General features: G+C 43.3%; 3 protein-coding genes across 5 annotated transcripts; 2 read left to right on the top strand and 1 right to left on the bottom strand.

The window, feature by feature from the left end:
- The first annotated feature begins 46 nt into the window (after positions 1-46).
- On the top strand, positions 47-6107 carry LOC136933799 (palmitoyltransferase ZDHHC23-A-like). 3 transcript variants are annotated; one of them, XM_067229322.1, is made up of 5 exons: positions 47-136; positions 1662-1814; positions 1929-2588; positions 3934-4101; positions 5233-6107. In XM_067229322.1, exons 2-5 carry the CDS (start codon positions 1696-1698, stop codon positions 5501-5503), a joined length of 1218 nt encoding a protein of 405 aa, XP_067085423.1. In that variant the 5' UTR covers positions 47-136; positions 1662-1695; the 3' UTR covers positions 5504-6107. The 3 variants fall into 3 exon arrangements, with proteins under 3 accessions (XP_067085423.1, XP_067085424.1, XP_067085425.1); XM_067229323.1 differs by having other exon boundaries at positions 5266-6107; XM_067229324.1 differs by having other exon boundaries at positions 5269-6107.
- On the bottom strand, positions 5920-8198 carry LOC136933801 (thiosulfate:glutathione sulfurtransferase-like). Its single transcript, XM_067229325.1, has 4 exons — positions 8033-8198; positions 6921-7043; positions 6671-6833; positions 5920-6487 (listed from the first exon to the last, which is right to left on the bottom strand). The coding sequence occupies exons 1-4, from the start codon at positions 8175-8177 to the stop codon at positions 6433-6435; spliced, it is 486 nt and encodes a 161-aa protein (XP_067085426.1). The 5' UTR covers positions 8178-8198; the 3' UTR covers positions 5920-6432.
- Positions 8199-10298: 2100 nt separating this feature from the next.
- zgc:153704 (Lipocalin-like) lies at positions 10299-12108 on the top strand. Its single transcript, XM_067229067.1, has 6 exons — positions 10299-10450; positions 10829-10968; positions 11091-11170; positions 11281-11394; positions 11728-11829; positions 11913-12108. The coding sequence occupies exons 1-6, from the start codon at positions 10355-10357 to the stop codon at positions 11927-11929; spliced, it is 549 nt and encodes a 182-aa protein (XP_067085168.1). The 5' UTR covers positions 10299-10354; the 3' UTR covers positions 11930-12108.
- Positions 12109-12251: the final 143 nt, after the last annotated feature.

A 12251-nucleotide genomic window follows, 5' to 3' on the forward strand; every position in this document is an offset into this window, starting at 1 on the left:
CACGCTGTTCCACTGTCGCCACCACAGCCAGACGTGACTCTCTTCAAAAACCAAGAACTCTGACTTCATTAGTTCTTGTCATCAAACCGAATAGTAGAAGAACTATTTCAATTTATTTGGACATCAACATTGAAACGTAAGTTATGATCGAATACCCTGCGAAGGACTTTGAATATTTTTGGAAATGTTTAACTTACTTGTTTTCATGGTTGTGTTTGCACTTCATTTTACAATTTGATTTCCATTAAAACTAAAGGAAATGGGAAAATAGGTTTGAAGTTTCAAAAATGTGATATCACCGGTTTTTAAGTTTCCTATAATCAACCGTAAAACGATAAGTAGCCAATTTGGCCAAGCTGGGGGTAGTACAATTAGAAGAGGGTTGTTACGAAAGAAAACTTTTTTAACACCTTGTATGCGGTAGGCTAAAAGCATAAAAAGAAGGTACATTCAAATGCCCACCTAATAATCTATCCAGTAACAAGGTTTAACACCTGTTATAGTGGTCCACGTTACAACCAACAGGCTACTCACCACTGGGCAGGTTGCTTAGGATTCTAACCTCTAAAACAGAATAGCCTTTTAAGAATATTTTTCTTTTCAACAAAGTACTAGACTTTATAGGAAATTGCCAAAAAAAAAAAAAAAAGGAAAGGGGTTTCCAAACTCGTGGGCTAGGTCAAGGAGAGCCAGTAATTGTAACTTGTGTTATGTGTTCGATAACAAAGCCAACACTGGCAGTTATTCAGATGTTTCAGCCTGCCTTCATGATTGATGCCTACGTTGAGGACCTTTGTTCTTTTTTTTTGTCCTAGATAGATTTTCCCTGTGGACATATTGGCCTTGTTTCTAAAAGTGAAATGAGTTGTACTCCTCTGGGGTTGGATCACATCCTGAATATTATAGAAATGCCTATTTCATTAAGAACCTACAGATATTTATTTTTCCAAATGGATCCAAAATTATTTTCCAGTGTTAACCAGTAAGACTGTTGTGTGTTCATTAGAACAGTATTTATAGGGCATACTATAGTCTACAATTTAATGGAGTACTCTACAACACAAGAAGCCAGTTGATGCTAGTATAACAGTATAAAAGCTATTTTAAGAAACTACAAAAGTAAATTGTGGTTAAGTTCCACAAATGAGTTATTTTGCAAAGTGGTGCCAGGTCTCATTAAGATGACACGATGTTGATGGCCTTGGTGATGAGGTGTGGGTTGGATGAAGATGTGGTTGGGTGCGTGGGGTTTGGAGAAGTAGCTGCTGACTGGGTAGAATGTTGTGGAGGAGGCTTCGTTTCAGCGTGAAGACGATGTTGTCCGAGAGGCATGAGTGGTCAGTTGTAGCGCCATTAGCGCTCTCAGAGCACCAGGAGGAGTCTGTGGATTTATCACACCCTTTTTTCTCACTTGATGTAGCCAGAATGACGACCCAGGTCTCCAGTGTAAAAGTACATTGCTTACCTCAGGCTGCTCCCATACACTTGGATTATGAGCCTTAATGCCCTCTAAATCTCCATTCAAAATGGTAGATAAAGGCCATTATCCTTTTTTTTACTTGAATGGTATGTTTTTGTTGTTCAGTTGTCTTGGCCTGCCTGTGGTACAGTGTCGCTTTCGCCAGTTTCCGATTCCTTCTTTTTGCTCCTCGTTTGAATAGATACGGTACACAGTAGAATAACAGATAAGTCACCATGAAAAAGGAGAAGTTTAAGCCCCCAGAACCGGACGATCCGATGTGCTGCTGTGAGTGTGACGTCGACCCATGCGGATGCTGCTGTGACAGTGAGGATCTGGATGAAGCCTGCAACAGGTCAGATGGTCGGAGAAGAAGATAATGGCCCCCCAAAAACATATTGTCCCATTTCTCTGTCTTTCAATCCTACCTTCGTTCTTGATCCTTTTCAATCTCTCTGTCATCCTGTAGATGTCTAAAGGCCAAGCTCCAAAACACACCACCTGTGCTGGATCACCTGAGGCTGCCCCTGCTGTCAGATGACCGGCAGGTTGAGATCTCCATGGTTCCTGCTCTGATGCTGCTGCCTGTCCTTCTGCACGTGGCAGCCTTGCATTTCTTGCTGGGCATCATCATCCTGACTGCCATGCCCGGCCTGGTGCTGTGGTACTATTACGCAACGCACAAGAAGAAGAGACGCACCCTGTTCTTCCTCACCCTGGCACTCTACTCCCTGGCGTACATGTACTACCTCTTCCTCACAGAAATAGTACCGCGTGGGGATGTTAGTCACTTGCAGCTGGGAACTGTGACCGTCGGGGTGGTTCTCACCCTGGTCTCCCTTATCCGTACCAAGAGAGGGCCTGGATTCGTGAAGCCTTCATTCGATGATGCCGACAGTCTGAACACCACTCACGGCCAAGAGCTCAATAGAGGCTCTGACCACCACGTCAATGGAGCCAGCCAGTGTGAGGTGTCTGACACCAGTGTTGGAGCTGTGAGGCTGCCGGCTGAGGCTGTCCCGGGGAAGAGAGGCAGATGTCCGGTGTGCAAAGTGACTCGCCCCCCGAGGGCGGGACATTGTCGCATCTGTGGCGCCTGTGTTCTCCGCCTGGACCATCACTGTGTCTGGTGGGTTCCAGTAAGGTTGTGACCCATGTGTGTTTCTCAACTTTTACCTCACTCTTCCAAGCTAATGCTAAATTACCTTAGCATTTCAGAGTCTTGGAAGTATGGCAGCTCTGTGGAGTAGACTCTTTGTTTATTATGCTTGGACAGTATGGCAGCTCTGTGGAGTAGACTCTCTGTTTATTATTCTTGGACAGTATGGCAGCTCTGTCGAGTAGACTCTCTGTTTATTATTCTTGGACAGTATGGCATACTTGGTTGACTTAATGGCAAGAGTCAGGACAGTAAGAAACCAGGACTGAAGTGATTCACACTTCTGGCAGGACTCAGCTGCCAGGGCATGATGGTGGTTGGAAGCTGGCATTGGTCAGACTTGTAGCCCGCTGTGTTGGCTTAGAATGGAACTAATGAGATACCACCTGTTGGATAATGCTGATGGGTCACTGACAAGAAATCAATGGATGCAAGGAATGTTTGGCCAAGAACTAAACATAACTACTTCAGTCAGTGTGCTCAGCTTTGATTAATAATACATGCGTAAAATTTTTGCTTTGTTAATTTAGAGTATTTTGTGTAGGCAGGCAAGAATACAATGTATTCATGAAGTTTTGAATACATGTTGTAAGGTGGAAATGGGTAAATCATTTGGAGAAGCAGAAATTATCTTTCCGAATTGCAAGAACAACTATATTATGACTATACCGCTACAAATGGTGGTTTATAAATTGGTCAGGATTGGTCATGTCCCAAAATGGCAAAACATGACACTCATTGAGACAGTTGAATGAAGTGTCATTTATCCAGAGAGATAAGTGCTTGTTCACTTAGTTTTAGCATACCAGTCGTGACTCGTGAGTGAGTGAGTGAGTGATGAATGTAAGAGTAAGTAACAGATGTTGGGTAGTGGAGGCTATTGTGTGGATAGAGAAGTATTGACCAAGCAGATGACCCTGTGTCCCTTTGCAGTTCTTTCGTTTACACACGTGCAACTTTCAGTTCTCCGACTCTAATCTGTTATCTACAATTCTCAGTGCACAAAAAACTCTCTACCAAATCGTTTAACTAGGACGGTCAGGCGATAGAAGACTCACTAAAGTCAGGCAGGCTGAAGAGACATATGCAAAGCCCACAGGAGTTCACCCCCACCCCAACAAGGTGAAGCAGGCTCAAACCAGAACAATCTGTCACCATTGGCCTTTAGACACGCACACACCAGACAAGGGAATGTGGTCTTGCTCTTGATTGTTCACGTGTGGACATGGTCGAGTTTGGGGATGTTTTAATTTTAGCCACAGTGTCTTTGTGTGTGTGTGTATGTGTGTGTGTGTGTGTGTCACTGTGGAGACAGGATAAACAGCTGTGTAGGCCAGGCCAACCATCGCAGTTTCCTGATGACCCTCCTGGTCTTCCTACTAACCTGTCTATATGGGATCAGTCTGGTGCTCCGTAGCGTGTGTCCACGCCAGTACCTTCTCACTGCCCTGCTCTACTGCCCAGGTGTCTACAATCACTACAGGTACACTGTCATACCGTCAGAACAGGCACACTCTGAAATCACTTCCTCGTATGTCACATCTACAGATGTTTTCGTTTCATTTAATCTGCGGACCATTTGTGGCACAGTACGTTTAGTCGTAGCTGTGGTAAGCTACAGTTAAATGTAGAGTTTGTTGGTAATGGGAGGTGATATGTGCTTCAATGGGGGTAGTCAGTAGTCACGCAGAGGAATTGATGTTTTGGGGCTGAGGTTTTAGGCGTGAATAGAAGGTACCCTACCAGTATTCCTCATGTCCTATTCACCCCCCACTACTCCCTGTGAATAAACCCCCCCAAATAATTGTATTATAGACCCTCTAAACTAGCATAACAGTAGATATGAAACAGGGTGTTGAGGTGGCTCACCTATCAAGTATCCATACCATGGTCTAAGGCAGCGGTCTCCAACCCTGTTTCTGGAGAGCTATCTGTCTGTAGGCTTTCGCTCCAACACTAATCCAGCACACCTGATTCAAATAATTAGCAGGTTGATTAGGTAACTTGTGAGGAATCAGGTCAAATAAGTGTTGTTGGAGCAAAAACCAACAGGTAGGTAGCTCTCCGGGAACAGGGTTGGAGTGTCCTGGTCTAAGGCCTTGCCGCAGGGGGCCAGGTTTGAATCCAGCCCGGGCCATTTCCTGCATGTCCTTCCCTCTCTCTCTCCATTACATTTACTGTTTTTCTTCACTGTCAGAAGTAATGGACTGATCAGCGTGTAACATTCATTCAAACAGAGTTATGTGCTTTTGAAAACTCAAAACAGTCAGGGAGACTGCTCCCGCGGTCCAAGTGTTTTAAAGGCTAATCGTGATTTTGGAATAGGAATGGTTAGAGCCCACAAACGAAGCACCTGAATGCTATCATGGTAAACACCTAACATCTTAACCCCCCCTTGAGGCTGACATGAGAAGACACAATAGTGTCCCAGCCAAGTACGATATGTTGCATTACGTTACAGTAAATGGTCTGCAGATTAAAAGGCGTTGTATCTAGAAGTTATTTACATTTCAATCCTTTACCGAAGCTGAATTTTGAATTGACAACCTTCCTGGCACCAGGTAGGAAACCAAATGGCAAATGGCTAAACTGATAATACTCTGCATATTTACAGCTCTGCCCTTTGCTTCACCTGTGCCTGGTACAGCAGCATCGTCACGGGAGGACTGCTACACCTACTCGTGCTGCAGCTGGTAAACGTCAGCTACAACGTGACGGAGCGGGAGGCACAGATTGCTTTGAGGAACAGAACAAGCCAAAGCCGCCTGTGTGGCCTGGTGGTGGACACGGGTGTTTACTCACGCGGCTTCTTGCGTAACTGGACAGAGTTCCTGACCATGGGAGAGCCTGCAATACTCTCCTCCAAACACACAAATCTGGTTTAGCCATGATTCGACAACTACCTTCAGCAGACAACCCTCTCTGAACAGTTGTACTGAAAGTGTGGCTTTATTTATGATAAGCAAATTCAAAACAGGTAGCAAGATGTGTACTGTAGATGTTGATGTACATAAGCCTACATTTTTTCCCAACAAACTCACAAATGTACTTTCAGTCTACAGATCAAATGTATAGCTGCACGTGTGCATTAATTGACTTCCGAAACCAAGCTGTTTCTGCACATGATGCCAAAACAGCCAGATGATCAAATATTTGTGTGACTTCCCAGGCTTAAAGAAGTACTGTGTATATTCACAATTAAATTACTATCTATAGGAAACTGATAAGTTCCATCCATCCACTGTAATCTCTTCTTGAACATTGAACTACTTATGTATTATTTAAATAAACCAAGACACAATGTATTTGATACCTTTACTCTAAAGATGGCACAGAAAAAAATGGTAGCTATCAAGAAGCTCAATGATGAGCACAATTTAATGGAGATTGGGATCTGTAAAGACAAAAGGTGTGTAACTTTCAAGTACACTTTGTTTAAAAAAAACATCTGATAAAAAAAGTGATTAAAATTCCCCTGCTGTCATAACATTTTCGCAAGTTGCTACTATTTTTTTCATACTGTCATCACTTCCCGGTATTTCATTGGTTAGCAGAAAAAGTATTGAACCTTGTTGAACCTACCCAAAAGCTTTTAGGGTAAGAAATATGAGTAAGATTTCTTGGGAATGTATTGCAGGCCTACAGTATTTCTCATCCCTGAGACAGCTAAAAGAATATGACTTGGTCTTTGCAAAATGATCCTGCCTGGACACTTGTCATTTCTTCAACTGAATCCCTACTCCCTTTGTCTCAAGTAGTTCAGTACATTTCACAGCATATGGATGGAATTCTATGGATGTTTTCAAGTGGATCTTCACTGCTGTTCACGCTGGACCCAATCAGCGTACCCTCCAGCATAATGACGAACCCTGTGAGAAGAGGGAGGATCAATAAAGTGATGCTAATTCTCAGCAAATAATCCAAGTGAATACTGCTGTTAAACAAACATGTTTGTGTAATCACTGACAGCAAAGCACAATTTCCTCGTACGGTGATGATTAAATGATCTTATCTGACATTGTACACAGAAGTTGAGAAAACCTCAAAGCTACCTGTTAAAGCCCAGACCCAACATTGTGTTAAGCGCGCTTGCACTCCGACGCCCTCTTTGGCAATAGAGCACAATGTTGGTGTCATCCTTCTGAGGAGGTGATACTCCAAACATCTGATGAAACTGACCTGGGCTCAGTCTCAAATCCTCCTGGAGTTCTCCAACTACACAGACAACATTATTACACTTAGAGAGTTATAATTATTTAAACACATATACATACACACACACACGTTGTAAATGATACTCACGTGGGAGGTTTACAGAACCTGGAATCCTCCCGTCAATAAACTCATCTGGATCACGGACATCAAACAGTTGGACGTTGCCACCGGACAAAATGGCTTTCAGCTGCTCATAAGACACCTCTGAATCTGTATACAATAAATTAAAGGAAGATTTTTTTGAGTGAAGTCGGTTTAAGACATGAGGTCAGTGTTCTGGGCTACTGAGACATATTTAATGACCACTAATTAAGAGATGGAAAGCAGACAATAGACAATTATTTACCAATGTAGGACAACTTAAATGTGCTTGCAAACAACTGTGATAACATGACATCGCCTTGACTAATGGTTTACACATTTTTACAATGTTATGGAAATTTGAGTCCCACAAAGACCACCCCCACGCTAACAGGATGTGGGGTTAACATCAAGACCTTTCTCAATGTTCGTCCCTGGGACCCCCTCCCCCATTTAATTGTTTCCCTCTTTCAACAACCTGATTTAAATTCGTTATCAGACTTCTGCTGAGCTAACGACCCATTCAGCCAGGTGTGTTGGAAGAGGGAAACATCTCAAACATGCAGGGCAGGGGGTCCGAAGAACCTGGATTGAGAAAGGTTGCTCTGAAGGTTTGAAAATAGTCAGCATACATAATATACCTTAAAAATACAACAAATGACATAGGCCTATAGAATGTAGGATATTGTCAAATGGTAGTTGCTTACAGTCTGCCAACTATCACAGTCTATCAACTATATTGACCAACAAAAAACATCTCAAAAGGTTTCCCCCTATAGGAAGAGACCACTGCTGCCACTGACAAAGATGACTGAAGGGTCATTGACCCTTCAGTGGGTCATCTCACGAAATTATCAGTTCAAACAATCTAGGGTTGGGGTTAGTATTAAAGTTGATATAATATGGGTGTGATAGGTTAGCAAGTCGAACAGGCAATGTAGGACAAACTGGGATAACATGACAAAGTCCAGACATGGCTATACGGTTTCGAGACATTACGATATAGACACCTTCTACACAAGATTGAAGCGAAGTGACTGTGGGGTAAATATCTAAACTTGGGCTACGTCTAAAGGATTGAAAAAGAAAGAAAAAAACTCGATAGCCTAACAGCCTACCTGTGGTTCCAAGATCAACTCCGTATGGTTTAGAACACTGGCTGTCGACCGCACCGGTACACTGCCAAACTCCATCGTGCGTCTCTTCACCTAAGGTCAGTGATAGCGCCAAGCAAGCAAATGAGCAAACCCCAAGAACGAACATTTTTCGTGTGGTCTTTGCCACTTTTCACTGTCCTCTTTGTATTCATGCGTACGTGTGAAAGTTCACGTTTACAACTCCACCCCACCAACTGCCGGGCCCCCAATTCGTTTAATACGTTCTATGATAGGCTACAGACGTGCCTTTTGTCACACTGCCTATCAATGAAATACATCGGCAGGTCTTCCCTGATAAAGCTGTAGTTAAATACAATTTCGCACAAGGGGGAGTCTGTGGCAAGATAAAAGTTTTGGAATAAGAGGAACTCTGTAGCGTACTGGCCAAGGACGATAAGACTAGTAGGCTACGACAAAATGTACAGTGAAGTTACTTTTAGGGCAGGAATAAGACTATCAGACGTCTGCTTATTGATGCCCTGACAGTGGCTTTTTGCGAATGGTGGGCGTGGCACATTGTCCTTATAATAGTTGAGCTAGACAAGACCAGACTGAAGTTGCTCATCCACTAATGCCCCCTCGTCGCCAGTCTGAACAGCATCAAAGGCAGTCAGCACCCGGCACTTTTACGCCGCCTATGTCTAGATCCCCACTAACACAACCTGATGCTTAAATCTGATTCTAAAGTGTACGTTGTTGAGTGATTCGTGTATAATTCTTTGTTTCTCCAATCTGTAAGCAAGGGAGGCAGTGGTTACCCAATAATTAACAGAACAAAAATAATGCACAACAAATATGTATGAGACCTTAGAGCTGTATTGGCAGAGACCTGAATAATCGAATCCCTTTGTCACTTGTCACTCAGTCATTCGTCTGGGAGAGTCGTTGATTTGCACCAAAAGGATTGTAATGTAAAATGACAGTCACACCCTCCAGCACTCATCTTAGAAGAGTGCTCTCAACAGTTGAAGAGGAAGGTGAACTGAGGAAGACTCAGAAATGAAGTTATGTGCCTGTAAATATTGTTCTAAATAGCTTTTCATGTCACGTGTCATGCTTTTCATTTATTATTATCTATTAAATAATCACTTTCATACATTTTCATCTGTGTTTCATAAATATACAATCATTTACTAAATGGACACACAATCACCTTTTCAACTGCACTTTCTATATGCATTATTGATTCACTGCGGTGTAGTGCCTGTTAAATAAAGACATTAAAATGTTTCCATGAAAATGCGTCTCAAATTAGCTTGAAAAGTTTGATGGTTTTAGGTCAACCACAGTACCTGTCTAAGCTGTCAAAAAAGAAATGTGGGTTGCAGCTGGGACTGTGTCTTGAACATGCTCAGACCTGTCTCAGGTGATCCTATCTGGGATCTGAGAGCTGTGCATCTTCATACCAGTCAAGTCAACTCACACAACCCAAAAATTGTGTTATATAAGATTTTAATTACTCTGTGTTACCATGCCCTCAAACTCAAACTGTGAAGAGCTGATTTGGTGATTTGCCTCTGGTACACACACACACACACACACCACAGAGTAACAGCATGTGTGTGAATTAGACGGGGGTGGAGGACTCAAAAGTGCTGACAGTTGAATTTTATTCTGTTCTGTGACCGCAGAAAGAACTGGAGGGGCAGTCACTGTTTTGTTGATTATTGTCTGTCTGCTGCTTCTAAATTGTCACGTTAATGCTACCTACACAAGAGCTTTGAGACCCCCTTTGATGCACACGTGATCACATACAGTATTATTCCATTCCATATAGGAATGGAATTTCTACCGGCAACACAAACCTTTATTGGATGTACTATCCTTGTTTCCTAAAGCCTTACTGCCAAGTTGAACCACTTTCAGTGCTGTTATATGGTTGTTGCTGATGCAAAAAGATACATGCTTAGAACTTTGAAGATAGTAAACGGGTTTGAAGGCATCTCTCCCAACCTCAGAGACTGAGGAAAGAGGACTAAGACCCCCCAACAAGTTTGTTTTCCCCTGTTTCTATTTTTATGTCTATTAGGGAAGGTCATTGTGTTTGCATACAGCGGCCAGAGTGCGGGTGTGTATGCACCTGGCCATCAATGTCTGTGTGTTATTATATGTGTGTGTGCTTCAGGGAGGGTTTGACGGGTAAAGGGAGGAGAGGAGGGGTGGAGTTACGTAACATCAGCCTGACAAACTGTATATATAGGAGTGACAGACCCCAGAGTGAAAAACCTACATTGAGGTCAGTTCTTTTTGTCCCTGCGAGACACCCTGCTCAGCTGTTTAGCGATGGCAAATCTGCTCTTGGGAGCACTGGGAGTCCTTCTCTGCTCTCTGGTTGTCTCGACGGAGGTCACTCCCCAAGGAGACTTCAACGTGCAACGGGTAAGAAAACAAGTCGAATGATAGCAGATCCCATAGAGAGACAAACTAAAAATGAACAGAAAAATAAAGCGACGAGGAATGGAACAATCCTGAGGAAATCAGGGATGCAGTGCCTTAAATGATGATAATGTTGGTCAACATTAAGACTAAGAATGACAACTTGTAAGTGAAATGCAATTTTTTTGTAGTTTTAGGTTGTGCTATGGAATAGGTTAGGACCCCATTGCTTTCCAAGCTCTGTGATACTTGAAACATTTGTATCTCTTTGCAGCGTTCATACTGCACTCAGGTTGACCATCCTCGTACCTCCTCGTACAGCTCTGTGGATACGATAGTGATGTGTGCTTCATTTAGATCACATTTCTTTCTTCTCTATAGATGGCCGGGAAGTGGTATCTGATTGGCTTCGCCACTGATGCCCAGTGGTTTGTGAACCACAGAAGTAGCATGAAGATGGGCACCGCCATTCTGACACCCACTGCCAACGGGGACTTAGACATGGCGTACGCCAGCCTGAAGTAAGTGACCCAACGGGTGGAGACAGACACAAGTCGACGCGTCGAGATTGACTCTGTGCTTGTGTGTGGGCTGTAACGGGGGAAGAGGAGATAGTGAGGATCCATTTGACTGTGCGTTCCAGTTCTGACGGCTCTTGCTGGAGAATGTCCCACTTGGCTCAGAAAACGGACGTGAGTGGAAAGTTCATCTTCAAGAGCGAACGTGAGTGTCAAATATACGAGACGTAAACACCATCAAAAATACAGTACTTCGGAGTTGGCAAAACCTCGTTTTTTTTGCCACACCTTGTCTTCTCATTCCACTCACTTTAGGCTGGAATAATGAAAACGACATGCGTGTGGTTGATGTGAAGTACGATGAGTACGCCCTCATCCACACTATCAAGACCAAGGGGGGCGTTACTACCACTCTCAATAAACTCTACGGTAAGGTCACTGTCCCATCCTCCTCCAGGTCCTGGCATAGTGAACATGCCTCCATATCAACACCTTGTTCATTGCCACACCCTTGTCAGTTTATACACAAACTGTATGTGTAGTGTAACATGGCCACATCCAACTGAACATAACAAAGTCATGTATAATCACGTACAGTTAATTGGTAGTCAGTTGCCGCAGACTAATCCTAACCTGTTTCGATTGCCCAGTGGCCCCCCACTACTCGGAGGTCATTCTATACTGGGTCTGGATGTGGTGACATGGAGAATGCTTGGCATGTTTCTCTTGACAAGTACTTGCATTGACCTGTTTTATCTTCAGGCCGTGGGACTGACTTGAGCCCAGACCTGTTGGATAAGTTCAGGCAGTTCTCCGTGGAAGTTGGAATCCTGCCAGAGAACATCGCTATCCTCCCCAAAAATGGTACTCTCCTAAAAGTTTCTCTTTTATAGTTTGACAACTGTGTGTGAAAAAAATCTTACAAATGTCTTTTTGTCTTTGTCTAGATGAGTGTAGTGCCTGAATGCAACCCACAAACAGCAGTCTCTTGATGGCCCTGGCGACACGGTGGTAAAAAGGCCAAGACGAGGCCTGTGTGCGCCCAAATTCTTTTGACAAATACCACATGGATGCTGCTGACCTTCTACCTTCCCGGATTTGTAACAATAGAAGTTCCAATAAAATATTCTCCAGTAATCTGTTGTTCTATGTTGACTGAAACTTTGATTGAAACTTATAGTGCATACACTGCACCGTGATCATATACATTTCCAATCAACACACTTGACACTCGTGAAAGATAGGGCATTCCTATCCGAGTTGGACCAGCGCTTCCCCAACATTCT

The sequence above is a fragment of the Osmerus mordax genome, chromosome 25 (genome assembly GCF_038355195.1).
Source record: "Osmerus mordax isolate fOsmMor3 chromosome 25, fOsmMor3.pri, whole genome shotgun sequence".
Lineage (NCBI taxonomy): Eukaryota > Metazoa > Chordata > Actinopteri > Osmeriformes > Osmeridae > Osmerus > Osmerus mordax.